The sequence below is a fragment of the Hemitrygon akajei genome, chromosome 22 (assembly GCF_048418815.1).
Source record: "Hemitrygon akajei chromosome 22, sHemAka1.3, whole genome shotgun sequence".
In the NCBI taxonomy this organism is placed as follows: Eukaryota; Metazoa; Chordata; class Chondrichthyes; order Myliobatiformes; family Dasyatidae; genus Hemitrygon; species Hemitrygon akajei.
The window spans coordinates 25,510,167-25,531,638 of record NC_133145.1 but is presented as its reverse complement, the minus strand read 5'-3'; the positions used below and the strand labels follow the sequence as shown (position 1 = coordinate 25,531,638).

At 41.6% G+C, this 21,472-nt stretch overlaps 1 protein-coding gene across 1 annotated transcript in view; it reads right to left on the bottom strand.

The window, feature by feature from the left end:
* Positions 1-14,441, bottom strand: part of dnah9 (dynein, axonemal, heavy chain 9) — a 550,870-nt gene extending 536,429 nt beyond the window's left edge. Inside the window, exons 1-3 of the mRNA XM_073025877.1 lie at positions 14,041-14,441; positions 3,960-4,147; positions 2,570-2,728 (exon numbers count right to left, since the gene is read on the bottom strand). Coding sequence (XP_072881978.1) covers positions 2,570-2,728; positions 3,960-4,147; positions 14,041-14,388 — 695 coding nt within the window. The 5' untranslated portion in view covers positions 14,389-14,441. The remainder of the gene's footprint in view (positions 1-2,569; positions 2,729-3,959; positions 4,148-14,040) is intronic.
* Positions 14,442-21,472: the final 7,031 nt, after the last annotated feature.

Here is a 21,472-nt window from a genome sequence, read left to right as displayed (position 1 = left end):
CTCATCATTTAGAAAATAGTCTGTGCCTTTATTCTTTTACCAAAGTGCATAACCATGCACTTCACTATACTGTATTCCATATAGGACTTCTTTGCCCATTCTCCCAATCTGTCTAAGACCTTCTGCAGACTCCCTGCTCATTCTACCTGCTTTTCCACTTATCTTCATAATCACCTGCAAAACTGCCACAAAGCCATCAATTCCATCAGCCAAATCATCGACATACAACTTGAAAATAAGCAGTACCAACACTGACCACTGTGGAACACTAGTCAGCCGAACACCACTAGCCAGCCAAACAGAAAACACCCTCTTTATTCCCCCTCTTTGCCTCCTGCCAATCAGCCAATCTTCTATCTATGTAATACCATGGAATCTTATGTTAGTTAGCAACCTCATGTGCAGCTCCTTGCCAAAGGCCATATTAAAACTGTTGTTGTTCGTCCTTTGGAGTCGAAGACGACCACGACTTCTGTCAGGTGGAGGGTTTGTGACTGTGGGTCCAGAGGTGACTGGTGAGGCCAATCCAGGCCCTGAAAGCTCGCCCACATGTGGGACACGAGGGTAGGTGCTGCAGTGGAAGTGGAGGTAGTTTGAGCCTTGCGCGTGGTGCGTTTCTCTCAGCCTCTGCGGTGCGTCTGATTTCTGCTGCATATGCTCCTTTAGTGGTCCTGCTCCACCAGGTTGGGCAGTCCAGAGCAAGCGATTCCCAGCTACTGAGATTGATGTTGAGGTCTTTGAGGGACACTTTGAGGCAGTCTTTGAAACGTTTCTTGTGCTCTCCAACTGAGCGCTTGCCCTGGCTCAGCTCTCCATACAGCAGCTGTTTTGGTAATCGACTGTCAGACATCCTGACGACATGGCTAGCCCATCTGGCTTGGACTTTCTGTAGGAGGGTGTAGACACTGTGGGTGCTAGCCTGCTCCAGGACCTCCGTGTCTGGGACTTTGTCCTGCCATCGTATGTGGATAAGTCTGTGGAGGCAGCTCAAGTGGAAGTGGTTGAGTTGTTTAGTGTATCTGCTGTAGACAGTCCAGGTCTCGCTGGCATAGAGGAGGGTGGTGAGAACCACTGCTTGGTAGACCTTCAGCTTGGTGGTAAGGCTGAGTCCTCTCCACTCCCATACATTCTCACGGAGTCTCCCAAGGGCGGCACTGGCTTTGGCAATTCTGTTGCTGATCTCTGCATCTATGTTCACCACTCGTGATAGAGTACTGCCCAGATAAGTAAAGCTGTCGACTGCCAGTAGCTTCTGCCCCTTTACTGTGACCTGTGGTTCCTGGTAGGGCTTTCCGAGTGTGGGCTGGTATATAACTTCAGTCTTTTTGGTGCTGATTGTAAGTCCAAAGTTGTCACAGGCTCGTGAGAAGCAGTTCATTTCTCGCTGCATCTTCTGCTCTGTGCTGGCATTGAGGGTGCAATCATCAGCAAATAAGAGGTCTTTGACGACGGTCTCCTTTACCTTTGTAACAGCCTGTAGACACCAGAGGTTGAATAGCCTGACAATCGTGGAAGGCATCAGTCAACATAGCAGGGAAGACCATGCTAAAGAGTGTAGGGGCGAGAACGCATCCTTGCTTCACACCATTCGTCACTGGGAAGGCTTCTGACTCGTCATCATCATCCAAAACTTTCACCATCATGCCATCGTGGAACTGCCGAACACCTTGCCAAAGGCTGTATTAAAACTAAACAGCATTCATTGACACTCCTTTGTCTATCCTGCCTGTTATTTTCTCCAAGTATTCCAACAAATTTTTCAGGCAAGATTTTCCCTTAAGGAAACCATGCTGACTTCGACCTACTTTATCATGCACCTCCAAGTACCCCGAAACCTCATCCTAGTGCACTCCAGCATCTTCCCAACCACTGAGGTCAGGCTAACTGGCCTATAATTTCCTTTCTTCTGCTTCCTTCCTGTCTTAAAGAGTGGAGTGACACTTGCAACTTTCCAGTTCTCTGGAACAATTCCAGATCCTAGTAATTCTAAAACGATCATTACTAATGCCTACAGTCTCTTCAGCAACCTTTTTCAGAACCCTGGGGTGTAGTCCATCTGGTCCAAGTGACTTATCTACCTTCAGACCTGTCAGCTTCCCAAGCACCTTCTCGTTAGTAATAGCAACTACACTCTCTTCTGCCCCAACACTCTTGAATTTCTGACATATTGCTCATATCTTCGCCAGTGAAGAATAACACAAAGTACTTATTAAGTTTGTCCACCATTTCTTTGCACCTGGAGCACAATAGAGAAGATAGCCAAGGACAGACTGAGATGGAGGATCTTCATTGCCGCCTGAAGCACCATCAGCGTAGCAAGCAAGAACCAAGTACATCACTGTAAACTGATGTCTATAGGAAAGCAAAGGAACTATGCAACAATTTCACCATGATTCATAATTGGTCATTTTGTCTTGGTAAATACAAAAGATAATTGCCAAACTCTCCTCTGCATATAGAACGCTTGTTAATAGTTTAACATATCATATGCAAAGAAATTATATCTAAGCCTGAGATTCTAAAGATGCAAATTTCTCACCATGTCCAAGTTTCTTTGAAAGAATATTACCTGTTTTTCCAGAACTCCAGTTCCACATTTGGGTTGGGATTGTGGCCAGAAAGCAAAGGTTCAGATGAGTCCCTCTTAAGCACCTCGTTGACCTGGTGGCTCCAATCAATTATAATCGATTCTACAACATGTGCAATTCCTTTATCTACATTATCACCACTGCAGGAAGATCAGAGACATGTATTAAATATAATATTGCTTTCCATCTATTATCCCAAAACTGGATTTTTTTATCTGGTGAAAATACTGCCAGATCAGAGACAAGGTGGTCTTGTCCATCTCCTGTCCCTAGGATAGATTACAAATCCCATTTAATTTTTTTTATTATTACAGGTTTCTGAAACCACGCTTAGTTAGACATACTGGAATAATTTTATGTTTTAGGCCATTTGGACAAAGAGTCCGCCTCATTTAATTGTAGCCTCTCTAACTGGAGGCCTGTGACTAATGGTGTGCCACAGGGACCGGTGCTGAATCTGTTGTTGTTTATCATCTATATCAACAATCTGGATAATAATAATATTGTAAAATGGATCAGCAAATTTGTGATGACACTAAGATTGGGGGTGTAGTGGGCAGCGAGGAAGACTGCAAAGCTTGCAGCGGGTTCTTTTCCAGAACTGTTTGGCTGTGAATGAAGATGCACCCAAACAAATACAGGTAAGGTCAGGAATCCTGATACAGGGTTTCAACTTAAAAAGTTGACAATTCCTTTCCTCCTACAGATGCTGCTCAACCTGCTGAGTTCCTGCAGCAGATTGTTCATTGCCATCTCAGCTAAAATCAAGGATGCTCTGAAGGAGAATTCAAATCTGCATAACCTCATTCTATCAGAACCTGAACAAATGAATCAAGACAGGAGAGTGTGAAGTACAACAACTTGCTCAGAAACAGTATTTTATGAACATTGTGGTATTGTGATCTTTATTTTGGCAACAAAGGCTATTTTAAATGATATATAATCGTAATAGAAGCAAAGTCTTCAAATTTATCTTCAGCAGAATCACTAAAAAGACAGCACATTTGCCCTAAAGAGTAGAGTAAATGGGTGGAGCATCTCTAAGTTTAGCAATGACAGGCTGATGATAGCAGGGAAGAATGCTTGCCTGACCTTATTTTCCATTGATGTTACAACATAGTGTGTCCAGGAATATTTTGATGTAATACTTCATGAGGTGGCATTGATAGATAGGTCAGGATAAGCAGAGTCTGATTAGAAATTTACTTAAGGAGGAAAGGAAGGTGATCTAGCCTGAACCTGACTTATTTCCAGAGCAATTTCGAGAGATGCCGAAAAGGTGGTGAATCAATTGAAGCTGAGGAAGGAAAACCATCTTAAAAGGAAAGTGGATTTTTATTCAGAAAGAAACATTCTTAGAAAAGTCCTTACTTTTTGCGTAAAACAGCAGCAGCTTTCTCTGCTCCTGCTGGCAGAGGCAGCAGAGTTTTTCCCTGCACTTGCCCCATGACGACAAAGATTTTGCTCCTCAGGTTGTGGACATGGTGCACGACATCTTGGGACACAACCTGTGGCCATTGGTTGTGATTCCTTCTGTTGGTCAAAACCGGCATAACCACCTAGGGAGAACAACGGACAGCACTAGTCGATACAGAGTTGTGCAAAGCATAATCCACACTATCAAATGTGATTAGGATTTGCATACATTTCCACCATTCATTCTTAATAAGCTATGTACCAAGTTTTGAAAGTAATAGTCACTCCACCTCCTGGCACAAAGATAAATCTTTCCATCAAACTTTCTGCTCTACCCATCACTACCTCCCAATTCTCAGGTTCCCTTGTCCCAGTATTGCCTTTCATGCTGTACAGCTCTGAGTATTTCTGCACCCGAACTACAAGTTTCTGATCGTTCTCTTGATCAGATGCCCACTGGCAGTGGAAAACAAAGTCACAAAATTAAATGCTACCTTGGTGCAAACATTGAACACAGAAATCCATCAAAAGATGACTAAGATGGTGGCACACTCAGAGGCAATGGCTTCTATGGGGTCAAGCAAAAGTGTTACTGTCTTTTTTTGAATGTATTTTTTTTATAATCACAAGATCCTGCTAGATATTAAGAACTTAAAGGAAATCAGGACTACCCCACCAGTGGGGTTAGCGGGGAAACTGAAGGAGCTAGTCTTGGCGCCAATCCTGCGTCACAGAGGCATCAGTGTGCAGTCTAACAGTGAGTGAGCTTTTTAGTTGCTTTTCTTGTGATCGCAAGACGCCGTTGGATACTGGTGGCGTGGTGTGCTGCAAGTCGAATGGCGAGGGAGCTGTGTGGCCTTGGTCATAGTGGGTACTGGGACTCACGCTGTGATGCTGCCGCCCAGAGGTGGTGACATGGCATCCATGCTGGAGTGGGTGCTCTGAATTTTACTGCTACATTATACGTGCTATATGCACCTTGTGTTGTGTATGACTGTTAGTACTGGGTTCTGCACCTTGGACCCAGAATAATTCTGTTTCATTTAGCTGCATTCATGGGTATCCATGAATGGCTCAATGTCAATTAAACTTGAACTTGGATTTTAAAAAAAAATACTGAATGTCGACAGTATTGTCAAAAGTTTTGTGCCCCATATCTCATAAAGGGTGTGTTGTCATTGGAGAGAGTCCAGAGGAGGTTCACAAGGATGATTTCAGGAATGAAGTGGCTAACACAGGAGGAGTGTTTGGAAACTTTGGGCCTACACCCAATGGAATTAGGAAGAATGCATGGGGTTCTCATTGAAACCTACCGAATGTTGAATGGACAGCATGTTTCCTATAGTGGAGGTATCCAGAACTAGATGGCACAGCCTCAAAATTAAGGGATGACAGAGGTAAGGAGGGTTTTTTTTAAGCCAGAGAGTAATGAATCTGTGGAACGCTCTGCCACAGACTGCAGAGGAGGTCATGTCTGTGGGCATATTTAAGGCAGAAGTTGATAGTTTCCTGATCGGTTAGGGCATCAAAGGATATGGCGAAAAGACAGGAGTATGGGGTTGGGATCCAGGATCAGCCATGATGAAATGGTGGAGCAGACTCGGCGGGCTGAATGGCCTAATTCTGCTGCTACATCTTATGTCTTACGGACTCAGCAAAGGCCTGTGATGCATAACCACACTTGGGCAGTTGTGTAAACCTGAGCTCCAGCTAAATCTAACACATCATCAGAAGCACAAAGGAACAATGTCAGTTTCTGGTTTATTCTCCCTGGCATCACTCTGGCTCTGGTTTATATCCGTATTAGAGTATTAGATCAATAGATGTACTACATGCTCCATTAAAAAGATTGGCTGTATTTTGATTTATCACAATTTAATTGGAATTTCCTCACAATCCTATAGTCAATGCAATAATAAGATTCCCAATTAAATTAAAGGCATATTGAAGGTTTACAAGTAATTTACCCAAGTAAAGTTGTTAAATTCTCTATAAGACAATGTATTAACACCTTGGGTCAGAACAAGAACTCGGGAAAGACCAGTTAAATGCTTTCATTGGCTTCTGAAACATGAATGTATAATCAGCCTTTCTTACCATGATAAAATAAACAATGGTCCTCCTAACAGTGTATCCATGACCATAATCAGGTTCTTGCTTGAATTTTGCATTCAATGGCTTCTAGTTAAGAACCTTTTGAGCAATATAATTATAGCCAAAGTTTACAAGGCAATTATTACAACACAGTCAAAGCAGCAGCCTTTTCCAAAGTACTAGCTTAGCAACAGAGAACAAAGGTAACAACTCCTTTTATCATAATAAACACACTGTCACATAAACTCTCACTAAGCACTCAATAGCTGTACAATGAGTAATTGCACCTGGTATATAAGTCTATCCTGTCTTCCAAAAATCCTTTGCTCCTCATCACAAATAAAGTTCACCAGAACTATGTATATCTTAATACATAATTTACCAAGCAACAAGTTTCAAAACAAACTGGCAGCTATCCAATTCTTCTGTTAGTTTAAAACTCTTCATGCAGTAACATCATGACTAATTTTAAATCCACCTATCCTAAACAAGACAGATCAGCTCGTTGACACTCACACTCGAAATTGGCCAGAGCAAGGGATTGTGGACTTCAGGAAGAGGATGTCGGGAGAACCAGTCCTCACTGAGGGGCCAGCAGTGGAAAGGGTGACCCAGCTTCAAGCTCCAGGAAATTAACATCTCAGAAGATCTATTCTGGCCCCAATATATTGATATAGAATCTGAATCATAAAAAAGGCAAGACGATGGCGATCCTTCATGAGGAGTTTGAGGAGAAGGCAGGAACAAATTTCTACAGATATCTAGTGCAGAACATTCAGACTAGCTGGATCACCACCTGGTAGAGAAACTCCAAGGTGCAGGATCAAAAGGAGCTGTAGAACATTGCCTACAACAATGACTCTCCCAACCAATAAAAACATCTTCAAAAGTGGCGCCTCAGGAAGGCAGAATCTGTAATTAAGGACCCTCACCATCTAGGACACACCCTGTTCTCATTACAGATCGAGAGTCCATCGTCCAAAATACTCCGGGCCGGAAGCATTTTGGATTTTGGAATATTTGCATCTACCATTGGGAAAGAGGTACAGTAACCTGAAGGCCTACATTCAATGTTTGAGAAACAACCTTTCCCCTCTGCCATCAGACATCTGAATGGTCTATGAACACTACGTCAGGACTCCTCTTCTGCACTATTTATTTTGTATTGTAACTTATAGAAATCTTTATGCCTTGCACAGTACTGCTACCACGAGCAACGTATTTGACAACATACTGCACATCAGTGATAATAAACCGATTCTGATTCTGAACATTTTATTCCCGTTACTTTTTTTTTGTGTGGCACTCCATTACTTAGGGTCAACCATGGATGTTGCAACCCAGTCATCTATGTGATACGCAAGCCAGGGCAGTCGATATGGAGAGCAAGCTGTTACCCGCGTAGCAAGCTGATGAATCCAAAGAATGGCAGAAACCGATACAGTTTGGTGCCAGCTGCATCGCGCGAGTTGCCATCAGTGTTGAACTCAACATGGAACCACCATAGGGACTCCAACTCTGGATTTTTCCTGAAGGTTTACTCCGGAATCCTGCCCCATGTGTAGGTATAGCCACAAGGCAGCAGAGAATTGAGATTTTCTTCTCCTAGATGAGCTGCTAACCATGGCTGACTAGCCCCATCTGCCCAAAGTGATAAGATTTCTACCATCTGCCCAATGCTATCAACTTTTCTGGTAACTTATTAGTCAATATCACTCAAAGGTTATTGCCAGATGCACAAATACACGTATGCTCAGCTGCAATAAAAATTTTTACTAGTAGTGGCATCAGAGGCACACAGCAACATTCACAAATTACATATATTCTTTATAATAAAGAACATAAAAACCAAACAAATTCATTTTCCTGCAAACTGCTCAAAGTTGTCATGGTTCTACTAAACTGTAGTGATTAGGGATGTGCCAATTGGTTGAAAGGAAGTAGCTATTCATGAACCTGGTGGTGTGCAACATGAGACTTCCAGGTAGGCCACAAGACCATAAAATATAGGAGCAAAATTAGGCCACTTGGACCATCGACTCTGCTCAGCTAACTCATCATGGCTGATCCATTTTTCCTCTCAGCCCCAATCACCTGCCTTCTCCCTGTATCCTTTCATGTCCTGACCAATCAAGAACAAGTGTGGTTTCTTTACTTGCAGGGTTGGACGGTAGATGTCACAATGTAATTTAACTGTGGATACAACACAAACACTATAAGTGAATACCCATCCACACTTGCATTCTTCCCTAGAAGACTTGCTAGGTATTTGGAAGACTACAACACAAGCTCGGTGACTCAATAACTATTGTCATCACGTTCTTGCTGACTCAAGGCATGGGAGAGGTATCTGATCTGTCAGGTCAGACACAGTTTGTTCCATTGTTTTAAAGAACTTATAAAAGGTGCTTTGCCTTCTTAAATTTCAAGACATGTGCTTTACAGTGGTGATCAGTATTTAAATTGAAGGACATTTGCTTTGTGAGGAAGGATCTTCAATCTGGAATATTAACTCTCTGCTTCCACAGATGCTGCCTGACTGCTGAGTGTTTGCAGCATTTTCTGCTTTTATTGCTGTAAGATAGTAGTGTAACTTTTCCTGAAAAATCAGACACAAAGCCACCATTGCAAATTCTACTCTACATATGGTAGAAAATGCCCCCAATTTACATTTCAAATGATTTCAATTACTTGGCCAATGTATTAATGATCTAAGCAAGTCATCAAGGAGTGGTCATAATCTGTTTCTCCCTACAGCTATGTATCTTTGTAGTACTAAGACAAAAAATAAATATACTACAGAAATCTGGTGTGAGAAGGAAATAAAGTACTGACGCTCCCTGAAGGAACTCCAACGTACTATTAAGACAAACCAAAAGGACCAACAAGTCTGCTTTTTCTCATCAAACACAAACTCTCAATTTTTCTTCTGGTTTTCCCTTCCTTCCTCATTCTTCTCAACAGTGTATGGTTGCATAGGCAGTGCCTCCATTCAAGAATGACTTGGTTTCTCTCCCATTCCACTAACCCTCAGTTAGCTATTCAGGCTAATGTAGCACCTGCAGATTGCCACTGGTGAAGGACATGACAGTGCAGGTAATGTTGGAGTAGGTGCACTCCTTCCTCTGCCTACACAGAGCTTCTGATTTTCAATACCATTCCAAATGCTCGCAAGTCTACTTTGAGCAGCCATGGATCAGGCATTTCCATATAATCTGTGGGGGTGTTACATTTTTCAAGGAGATCTCTTGCTCTCTTGGTAACCTCTTGCTCTGACTGAATGTGTGGAGTGTTTGTTTCAGGATTCCAGTACTGGGACTGGGTAAAATGAACAAAAAATGGTCTGCTTATAGGAGTTAATTGAGTATAATTAAAATCTCATTGTTGGAGATTTTGGTAGTCTAAGAAAGGATATTGGCACCAATTCCCTTATCCTGGTTTCAGACAAGCGATGGTGGTATATTTCCAGCAGCCTGACTATCCCACTACTGGTATCTCAAACTCAGAAATATCCAGAAAGTTTGACATCACGATTGTCTACTACACCATGAGCTATACGCTGGGTATGAAGTCCTGCTCTTCTGGGGTGATGACACAACCTTGCCTGACACAAGTCTGTGCTGTGATTGCGTCTGTTGTGATTCCTTTGGGTAAGATCACAGTCTACAAGACAGAACTGTAGCAGATGAGATTTGGCAACAAACATTTCAAGTGAAATTTAAGAAGAATGCTCACAGTTAACCCAGATAATAGAGGCAAGGCTTATAAAACATCAAAAAAACCCATGTACAGTGATTAGTGCTGTTCTCAGCACATTCCTTGGAGGTGATGCAAAGTGAATATCACATCCACTGTGCCTATGAATGTGAAATCCATACATCAGTTTGGGAAACAGCTCTTTGATCACAAGAAGAGAGAAAATGAAAGCAATCTTGGTAATGATTTTCATTGTAGCAGACACAGGGGCAACCACTGTATTCACTGCAAATGGATTTCTCATCATCCCTGAAGATGTTCATGGCTAGAGCAGGACATCCTATCATCAGGTCACAGACATCCTACAGATAACCAGTTACCCAAATTACTTTTATCAATACAACTATCAAAAGGAATACAATTATGCGTCAGGACAAGGTTAGGAAGGACAAATAAAATTCACATCTCTCATGATAACACTCAAAGGCTAAGGGCTCCTCCATCCAGCAGTAATGCTCGAAGCATTAGTAAAATAACATCCTTTTTGACAGCTTTTCTACTCAGTTACATATTTCTTCTTAGGCAAAGATGTGTGGGCGCATCCTGTCAAAATAACAGGTACCGGTAACTTCATTTCTGGCAGATTTTAAACTTACATCTGCTGCACTAGAATTTCAGATCCAGTTTCTTTTTAGCACTGCCTCAGGATTAAAGATGACTTACTTCCACTGCAATTATGCGTGTTCTGTGGTGCCTAATGAGGGATCCACAGGCAATACCATAAATGGGGAAGGTGGTGTTGAGGGGAGGATGAAAGATCTCAATCCAAATTACAGACTTCTGGTCTCCTTTTACAGGTGCTGCCTGATCCGCTGAGTCCCTCCAGTATCTTGTTTGTTGCTCCAGATTCCAGCATTTTAAGTCTCTTATGTTTCAAAGTTTATAGGGACCCCAGATGCACATTAATTTGATCAGGAACATACTACCCCACATAAGACAAAAATGCAAGCTAACTTAATGCAGACTTCCTGCAACTTCATGAAGTCTGGCTTAAGCCTGATTTATATTTCTGCATCAAATCTATGCGTAGGTACTGCGTGCCCTACACTGTACCCTATGCCGTAGGGTGACATGCACCTCCCCAAAAATGTAGCTCGCACACCACGGCGATGCAGACAGCAACAACTGTGATTGGTCCACTTGGCAGCATCGCATTTCCTCCTACGCATTTCGGGTAGCTTTTTCTCCGCCACGTTTGTAGGCTGTGTGTACACCGATGCAAAATAAATGGTTGGAGACAATGAACCAAATAGTCAAACCTACCTGCTGACATTCGAAAATATTTGAAATGCATTTCCTCGGCCATGTCTCTCACGAAGAAACTCAACACAGTGGCATAGAAACCCCACCGCCAACTAGTGTTTTGGCAGCGAATTGCAGAGCGATGCAGACACACCAACATACGCAGAAGTATAAATCAGCCTTAATGTTTTGGTTATTTACAATATTCATTATCTAGTCTGTTGGGACAATTGTGAAATATTCTTCTTCCTAAATTTTCTTCATTACAACATTAAAAGTAATGATATAATATTCAAACTTTACAAAACACTGGTGAGGCATCACTTGGAGTACTGTGAGCCCCTTATCTTAGAAAGGATGTGCTGAAACTGGAAAGGATTCAAAAGAGATTAATGAAATGATTCCAGGTTTAAATGGCTAGCGTCTGATGGCTCTGGGCCTACATTCACTGCAATTCAGAAAGAGGAGGGGTGACCTCATTGAAACCTATTGAATGGTGAAAGCCTTGATAGAGTGGATGTGGAGAGGATGCTTCCGATGGAGGGAGTGTCTAAGACCAGAGGACATAACTCAGAATAGAGGGGCGTCCTTTCAGAATGAAGATGAGGAGGAATTTCTTTAGCTAGAGTGGTGAATCTGTGTAATTTGGAGGTCAAGTCTGAGGATTAAGGCAGAGTTTGCTAGATTTTTTGATTGGTTAATGTACGATAGGATATGGGGAGAATGTAGGAGATTGGGGCTGAGAGGAAAAATGGATCAGTCATGATGAAATAGTCTAATTCTGCTCCTATGTCTTACGGCCTAAAATATCGTGGTATAGACATGACGAATCCTGCTAACGCTGAGGTACATTATCAGTGATGTAACCTGGGGCATCGGGTGTTTTGGGTCTTTCACCATCACCTCTTGTCCAGGCGACCCAGCCAGAGTTGATCAGGCCCTGGCTTGTGTCCCAGCAGCACTGGTCCACAGGTCACACATCCTGAACCATAACTATGCAGAGGCTCACTCAGCAGCCTCTCTGACAGTTCTGATGGCTCTTCCCTTCACACGTGTGCAAGGTCAACTGCAGAGGGGATCACAGACAAATTTACAATCTGCATTCTGGACTTTTGTATTACAGCTGGAACCACTGCATAGTACTCAAATTAACACTAAATTTATCATCTCCTTTGGCTCAAGAAACAAGAGTTTAAAAAGATTACAGATTCTACTGATGGGTTAGAAAGGTGTACTAATTTATCAGATGAAATACATACAAGTTCTTGATGACATTGGTTGGTATAAAAACGTTCACAAAGAACATTCTTCTCCATGTTACGGTTTCAATCGGGGGTGGAACGAGCAGGATTCCCTAGAATGTCATTCCAAAACACTACCTGAATTTCCAAATGTGAACAAAAGCAGAATTTGTCATGATTTGTCACAACATACTTATCCTACTTCTGGAAGTGTAGAAAGCAACAGAATGCTCCGTATAAACTTCAACTGGAAACAAAATCTGATCTACTGTATCAGCATAGATCAGAGAACCTCATAGCACGGAACAGCTCTCAGATGATCTTGATCAGTTTGTCTAAGTGAATACAATTCAGTTTACCATTAATCGAGGCTTTTGCATTCCTTCTAATTGTCTTCAACTACTTTTCATATCAACAGTGCAAGTCATGAGCTATCATTAAATAATTGACTGTGTCAGGACACTGCATCAAACACCAATATTACGCTATTTACATGTTAAATCAATCAGATAGCACTCAACCCAGACAGCATATTTAAGAAAGCAGTACAATATGGACCTGAAGATCCAAACAGTAGAGATGAGTTGAACTAGAAAAAAATGCAAAAACTACAAATATGCAAAATAGCAGAGGAAGAATGACTTACTCAGCACTTTGTACTTGCTCCATCCCTGATATCACCAGCACATGTCCTGAAATTTGTTAACTTTGCAGCAGCAGTACAATGCAATACAGGATAATATAGGGGGAAAATCTGAATTATGGTAAATATATATATATTAAATGACTAAATTATATCCAACTGAAGAATCTGCAGATATTTAAATGAAAATCAAATAGAGCAGATTCTGAATATCTAACATCAATATGAAACACTCAACAGGTAAGATAAATTAAGGTTCTTGACTGGACATGGCATCACAGGTTATGGGGAGAAGGCCGGGAACTGGGGTTGAGGAGGAGACAGAAAAGAAAGGATCAGCCATGATTGAATGGCGGAGCAGACTCGATGGGCTAACTCTGCTCCGATGTCTTAACAGAGTTAATATTTCAGGTCAGGCACCCTTCACCAGAATTTTAACCTGTAACATGTTGCCTGACCCCGGACCTGCTGATTTCTTCCAGCATTTTCTGTTTAAATGGTCTTTTTGAAACCTCAGCTGTCCATTTCCTCACTATCGAGTAACCTTTCACTCCGTAATTTTAAATTTGCTTTTCCCCCCACTTGAATATGGTAGCCAGTAAGATATACGTATTATAGTGAAACCTGTGCATTAAAAAAAAAGAATACGGGAAACAGAACCAAGCAATCAGGCGAGTTTCAAGGGAGGGCGGGCACTGGGGCGCCAGTGTGTGCAGGAGTGAGTTTTCAGGCAGAATGGGATGCGAAAACTTCTAGGCTCAGAGGGAGCCCGATAATCAGCTCCCAGTATCCCAGACACCGAACCAACAGGATTTCTATACTGTTGGACAGCGGGCTCGCTGAGTTCTTAAAAGAGTGAAATGACTCGACAGCCCTTTGGCGAAGAGAATTCAAAAGCGCACATCTCTCAAAGGTAAGATTTCCTCGTGTTTGCAATTCCCTGCAACTTGGCTTAATGGGAGAACCCCAAGTTGTGGATTCTGCCACAGGAGGAAGCACTGTGTCCTGGTCTACAGTGGCAGGCCTTTACTCTTTCCACCTGTGGTTGTTTCAGACTTACCTCATCGACCAGGGCTGAGAACTGTTCGAGAGGACAGTAAGCCAGGTCGCCAAACACCAAGTTCGTCTTCATGGAGTCCGTGTTCAGCTTGTCCTTGTGGCGTTTGACGAAGAAGACGGCTTTGTTCTTGCTAATGCTGGGGAAGTCCAGGCTGGGCATCAGCAGGCCGGCCTGGCTGAGGGAGACCACAAGGAGCAGGCGCTCGCTGCTGTCCAGGAACTCCTGGATCGTCAGCCGGTACTCCTCTGTGCCCGCACACTTCTGCCAGCGATCAGCCTTAAGCTTCATGGTCTTCAGCACATAGTCCTGCAGGAAGTCCCACCGCTTATCGGAGCTGCTGTCCCCCATTGCTCGCTTCAAAAATCACCCCCTCCCGGTCTCCTGTGTCCGGGGCGGCCGAACTCTGCTCGTCCGGGAGCCCGATTGCGGAGTGAGGCGCTCAGCGTGCCGTGTCCATGGCAACGAGCTTGTTTACGGCTTGGTCAAACACGTGGAGCTTGGAAGAAGGAGGGGAAGAGAGGGAGCGGCAGCTTTAGCCAGTACCCCTGGCAACTATAGTCAACGACAACCCCCACACTGCATGTAATTCCTCCTCCTCTTGTCCGCCAACCTCAACACCCCACCACTGCAGCCATCTCGCCCCTTCCCCACAGTGCGTTCGACCGTAACTAACCCCAAACTGCAGACAATTCACCCCCTCCAATTTCCCAACTGCAGACAATTCTAGCCTTCTCCCATCAATCCCGCGTTCCCCAACCCCCCTCCTCCGCCACCTCACCCCAGAAGGTAGTACTAATTCCTCCCAGTAACGGCGGCCAATTCACCCACACACACAAGCGAAACAGCTCCAGTCAACTCACTTCCCCTTCAGCACCCCCAGCAATTGTGACCAACTTTAACCATACTTGCAGCAAGTTACCAACATGATATCCCCACCCACATTGTCTGTGTTCCTTCTTTCCCATTCTTGTTACGTCTGTTTCTTTAGGAGGCCGCCACTTAATCCATCACTTCTATGTCAGCTCTTGGAGAAATTCCAATCCCACTTAGTTTTCCTTGATCTATTCTCCTCGGGTATCCAACAAATTGCCCTTGGTTCTTCCACTCGCCTGCACAGCTCTTCAGCTTTGCACTTTAACTCACCTCATTGAAACTAGGAGAAACATTGCAGGCATCCCATTTCTTAAATAAGATGGGACAAATGCTACAGATGCAGTCAGCACAAGAAGCTGCTAATTTCTGCCTCATGATACTGAAGGAACTTGTTCTCCCTTACCATCAAAGAGGTTGATGTTCCATATTAAAACCCTCATAGTTGTTATTTTAATTTGGATGAGTCCTTAGTGAACTGAGTACAGTACAGAGTGAACAAAGGGATTATAAATCAACATGGTATGTGTCACATCTGCATTTAGCTCCAGTGTGTGGGAGGCCAAAGGGAGACATCCAGATGACAAAGCATATTCAACCTGAAACACTGTTCCTCTTGCCGCAGATGCTACCAGAATATTTCCGACAATTTTCATTTTTATTTCAATTCCCAGGACTTAAGTTTCTTTATTTCCTTTCATGATATCGATCACCTCTATCAGGGGAGCTCACAATCTTCTCTTTTCTCAAGAAATTAATTTCAACGTGCAATGTTACAAATTGAATAAAATGAAGGCAAAATTATTATAGAGAATGCAGAGTCCTGAAGAAAGCTTTCGGCACATGGGCGTTCATAAATCAATGTTTTGAGTACAGGAGCTGGGACGTTATGTTGAAGTTGTATAAGACGATGGTGAGGCCCAATTTGGAGTAGTGTGTGCAGATTTGGTCAACTATCTGTAGGAAAGAAGGAAGCAAGGTTGAAAATGTACAGAGAAAATTTTCAAGGATGTTGCTAGGTCTGGAAGACCTGAGTTGTAAGTAAAGATTGAATAGGTTAGGCAACACACACAAATTGCTGGAGGAACTCAGCAGGCCAGGCAGCACCCATGGAAAAGAGTAAACAGCTGATGTTTCAGCCGGAGACCCTTTATCAGGACAGCAAAAAAAAGATGAGATGTTAGAATAAGAAAGTGGGGTAGGGGAGGAAGAAGTAGGTGAGAGGTGAAACAGGGAGAGGGGGAGTGGTAAAGGTAAAGTGTAACACCTTAAATTCCATCTTGGTATCCTCCAGCCTGATGAATTAACGTCGATTTCACAAGCATTCAGTAGTTGCCCCCCCATTACTATTCCCCCATTCTTGTTTCATTCTCTCACCTTATCTCCTTACCTGCCCGTCACCTCCCTTGGTGCTCCTCCCCTTTCTTTCATGGTCTTCTACCCTCTCCTATTAGGTTCCCCCATTTCCAGCCCTTTAAATCTTTCACCAATCAACTTCCCAGCTCTTTACTTCACCCCTCCACCCTCCCGATTTCATCTATCACCTACCACCATGTACTTCTTCTCCTCCCCCCACCTTCTTACTCCAACTTCTCATCTTTTTTCCAGTTCTGATGAAGGATTTCTGCCCGAACCATCAGCTGTTTACTCTTTTCCATAGATGCTGCCTGAGCTACTGAGTTCCTCCATGATTTTGTGTGTGTTACTTGGATTTCCATCATCTACAGATTTTCTGATGTAGAGAAAATCTTGATTAGGACTATTTTTTTTTGAACATAGAAGATTGAGAAATTTGCTAGAGGTATACAAAATTATGAGGGTATAGATAGGGTTAATGCAAGCAGGTTTTTTTCCACTGAGTTCGGGTGGGACTACAACCAGAGGTCATGGGTTAAGGGTGAAAGGTGAAAAGTTTAAGGGGAGCGTGAGGGGAAATTTCTTTTCTCAGAGGGGTGTGAGAGTGTGGAATGAGCTGCCAACACAAGTGGTGCATGCAAGCTTGATTTCAATGTTTAAGAAAAGTTTGGCTAGGTGCATGGAGAGAAGGATATGGAGGGCTATGGTCCTGAGTGCAGGTCGATGGAAATAAGCAGTTTAAATTTGTGTCAGCATAGACTAGATGGGCTGAATGGCCTGTTTCAGTGCTTTACTTCTCTATGATTCTACCCAGGACCAATTCTTCACTCCTTTTCATTAAATCCTCTCCACAAAAGCCCTTTCTCCCCATGCATCTTAATTTTTCCATAAATAACTAAATGTTAATCATCTCAGCACTCCTCTGTGGTAACCGTTTTCAAATCTAAACAACTCATGGTGAGGATGTTCCACTTGATTCTCTGTTGGATATATTTTTGGCCATCTTTTAATGTTGGTGTTTCTCTCAACTGAGAACAATTTCTCTATGATTTTATAACTCTCAGCCTTCCCTTTTCTAAAGAATTTCAATTCAATGTTACAAATTTCCTTATCAGTATAACCTCTGTCTGGCATTATTCAATTCCTTTGTAACATGTACACCAGAACTGCCCTAGAAATATGAGATAACCAAAGTCCACTATGAATGTAACACTAGCTCTGTGCTTCTCAATCCTACAGTACATATATCCTGCACTTTATTTGCTTTGTTATGATCTCATTAATCTGTGTGACTACTCTTAATGATTAACATATTTGTACACCTTTTGCTCCTCTACCACATTTAGACACTTACTTTAGGACTATGTCTCCTTCAATTGTTTGCTGTCCCATCAATTGTTTAATGTAACAACATTCAAAATGCAGTTGAAGTGGTAATAATGTCAAGTTAGAAATACGAGGGGTGATTGATAAGTTCGTGACCTAAGGTAGAAGGAGTCAATTTTAGAAAACCTAGCACATTTATTTTTCAACATAGTCCTCTCCTACATTTACACACTTAGTCCAGCGGTCATGGAGCATACGGATCTTGGACCTCCAGTAAGTGTCCACAGCAGTGGTGACTGATAAGTTCGTGGCCTAAGGTAGAAGGAGATGAGTTATACAGCTCTCGTTACATGCACATGCAGTTCAACTCTTTGAGTGATTATGCAGAAAGTTTGAAGTTAATAACTCATCTCCTTCTACCTTGGGACACGAACTTATCAATCACCCATACTGTGGACACTTTCTGGAGGTTCAAGATCCGTATGCTCCACGACCACTGGACTAAGTGTGTAATTGTAGGAGGGGACTATGTTGAAAAATAAATTTGCTAGGTTTTCTAAAATTGACTCCTTCTACCTTAGGCCACAAACTTAACAATCACCCACCCCCCCCCCCCCCCGTACTGCTTTACTGCTTCCATTAATGTAAATTTATTTCAGTTAGTATATCTGTTATAATTTGCAACACATGCCCTGATTCCCTTTTAACTATAATATAGAGTATGGCAGGATGTGGGTTGAGAGGGAGGGATCTGGATATCCGGGGGGATCGATTTTATTATGAATCATCATGTCCCTCTTTAACCTTGCTAATAGGTCTTGGAACCATCTGGCAAAGATTTTCTTGCAATTCTTCATTAACAATTGACAAATTGTTTCTCAAATCCATGGCTCAATTTTTGTTGTCATGGTGAGCCAGTCACTGAAATTGCCATTCATTTTATCACATTCCTAGCTGAGAATTTACAGAACTAAGCTGGCTCCAGTCTCTACGTGGAGCCTGTGCCATGCAAGGATAATATCAGGTGTGCGTTCAAGTCAGGCCCCTGTCACAAAGCTGACTATCAGAAACACTCAAAAACTATGAAAATTCAAAATAAAAATACTTAAGAGCATAAAATATTTGCAAAACTTTTAATAAACTCGATCATTTGAACAAAAATTAAGCATTATCATTAATCCCCCAGTCTCATCTTATATAAATTGTTAGGAACTGATATTTTCTCAAGGGGCATAACAGATAGATATAGAGCTGAGGTTTGGTTTAAGTGTCCAGAACTAGGAGTTACAGCGTTGAATTAAAACAGCGAAGCAGCCTGGAAAGATATGAAAAGAAGTTTCTTCATCCAGAGTTAATGGATTTTGGAATGCACTGCACACAAGGGTTGTGGAGGGTCAGTGACTAAGTATATCCATAAGCTTGTTGATGTTAAGTAAATAGATGGATTGGAGGGCATTGCAAGGAGGTGACACTGACAGAAAAGATAGCTACGATCCGTTAGATGAAGCAGGCAAGGGGGGCTGCAAGACCTGCTTCTGCTTCTATTTCTCATGTTCATGGAATACGGAGGAACAACCCTCTTCTTCATAACAGAATCTTACTTTCAGTTTAATGCTGTTCAATTCAATGTAATAAAGTCTAACCAGCCTTTTGATTTATGAAATTAACCCATATAAAATCAATTTTACAGAAAAGTAGTTGTTATACTGAGACAATATTACACAAACAGTCCTTTATATTCACTAAATTATAATTACATATATTGCTATCTTAACCACTTACAATCTTTCAAATGCATCTTGGCCTTACCAAGAATGGAGTGATTATGCAAAACAGAATGAGACCTCTTCAGCTTCACCAGAAACTTTAGCAATATCAGTTGTTAATTAAAATTAAAATCCTCATCCCATTCATGTGCCTAGGAATTTATTGGAAACAGGCCGCTTGAACTAAATAGCAAAGCAACAATTGATTGTTAAAAAAAATCAATGCACTTAATGTTATTAAGTCACCAAGCAACCACAAGTGCTATTATTTTTTCAGTCTCAATGGCAGCAAGGATAAATATAGCATTACTTGAGTTGCATTTATCATTGATTTTAATTAAAGCAGAACTATGATAAATATCTGTTGATTGTTCAACAGAGGTAGATCAGAAGAATCCCTAAGTAGTTTACCACTTGCTGCTGAAAAAAAAGGCTGGTGAAGGTAACAGGGCAATTGGAACCTCAGTATAATCTGAGAGCTATGAAGACTAATAGAAAAGATGAACTAGGGATTAGAGTGGACTAGTAGCAATCAACTGCGAGAAGAGGACTAAAGCACAAAATGCTATTCAATTAAGTATAAAACAGTTTCAATTTAATTGTTTTAAATCACAAAGCATATGCCACAGAAATGAAGTTAAACATTAAAATGGGTATATAACCAGACAGCAGCGGAAAAACTCAGCAAATCCACCAGCATTTCTGGAGAGAAATTGAGATAACGTTTCAGTTCAATCATCCTTCTTTAGAACACCAAAACTTATTTCACTGGTTGGCTCTGCATTTTCAGTTATAATTAACAATATAAATATGCTTAATGACCAGATTAAACTTTCCATAGTTTGTTTGCAATGGCCATTGCTTTCAAATTCATCAGAGATTAAGCTGTAGCAAACATTAAAAACAGGAGCAGGATAAGCCATTGGCTCCTTAAACTTGCCTTGTTTTCTAAATCATCAGCTACTTTTAATATTCTGGTCCAGCTTCATGGTACTTGATACATACATACCTTAAAAAGACCTGAACAATATCTTAAAAATATATCTTACCTTTATTTCCAGTCCTGAGGAATGGTCTCAGCCCAAAACTTCAACCGTTTACTCTTTTCCATAGATGCTGCTTGGCCTGCAGAGTTCTTTCAGTATTTAGTGGGTGTTCCTTAAAACTTTCGGGTACCTTTTTGAATATAATTATTTGCCTTTAACTGTTATCTGTGGTACAGAATAACAGTTTCACCACTCTGAGAAAATGTTTATCTTCATTGCAGCTTTAAGTAGCTTCAATTGCAACTTAATTGCAATTGCAACTCCTTGGATTGCAACCTGTGGTCGTAGCTTCTCCAGCTATTAGGAATATACTTCTTGAATCTAATTAGATCAGTCCTGTTAGAATTTTGTAAGTTTCCATGAGATATCCTTTCAATCTTTTAAACTCTAGTGAATATGAGCCTAATTGACCCAATCTCCCTTCATAAGTCAGTCCTACAATCCTAGTAATTAGTCTGGTAATGGACGGGCAGGGAGTAAGTGATATTCTGATATGATTGACTATCAAGGTTCACAGTTCATAGCATTTCACTTATTCCTCTGAATATGAGATCCCACATTAACCTTAGTATGGGATGCACATTAATCCTGGTGTTCGACATTTTTCAATCAAGAGATTTTAACCAAGACATTTTAACCAAGAGATTTTAACAAAGTTAGGCATTTTGCAATGCCAAAAGCTGCCTCAAATTAAAAGCTGAAATATTACTTAAGTATTATTATTTAAATGAAAGCAGAATTAAACTTTAGCAATATAAAGCAAATAACTATAATAGTGAACACATTAACAACAAAATCCATTGTATGACCAGCTTCAAATCAGTAGTCATCCTTAGAAGCTGCACAAAAAAGTAGAAAGACTACAATGTACATTGTATAACTCACATCATCTAACAATTTTGTTCCCAAAGAAATTATAAACTAAGATAACATTATCAGACAGACACTCTGCCTTCCTACATTCCAATGAGTTCTCCCAGAGCAGCCACATCTACATCAAGCGACACCATCGCTCCATCTGTCGCAACATCCAGGATCTCCTGGTGGCCAGCCATTTTAATTCCACTT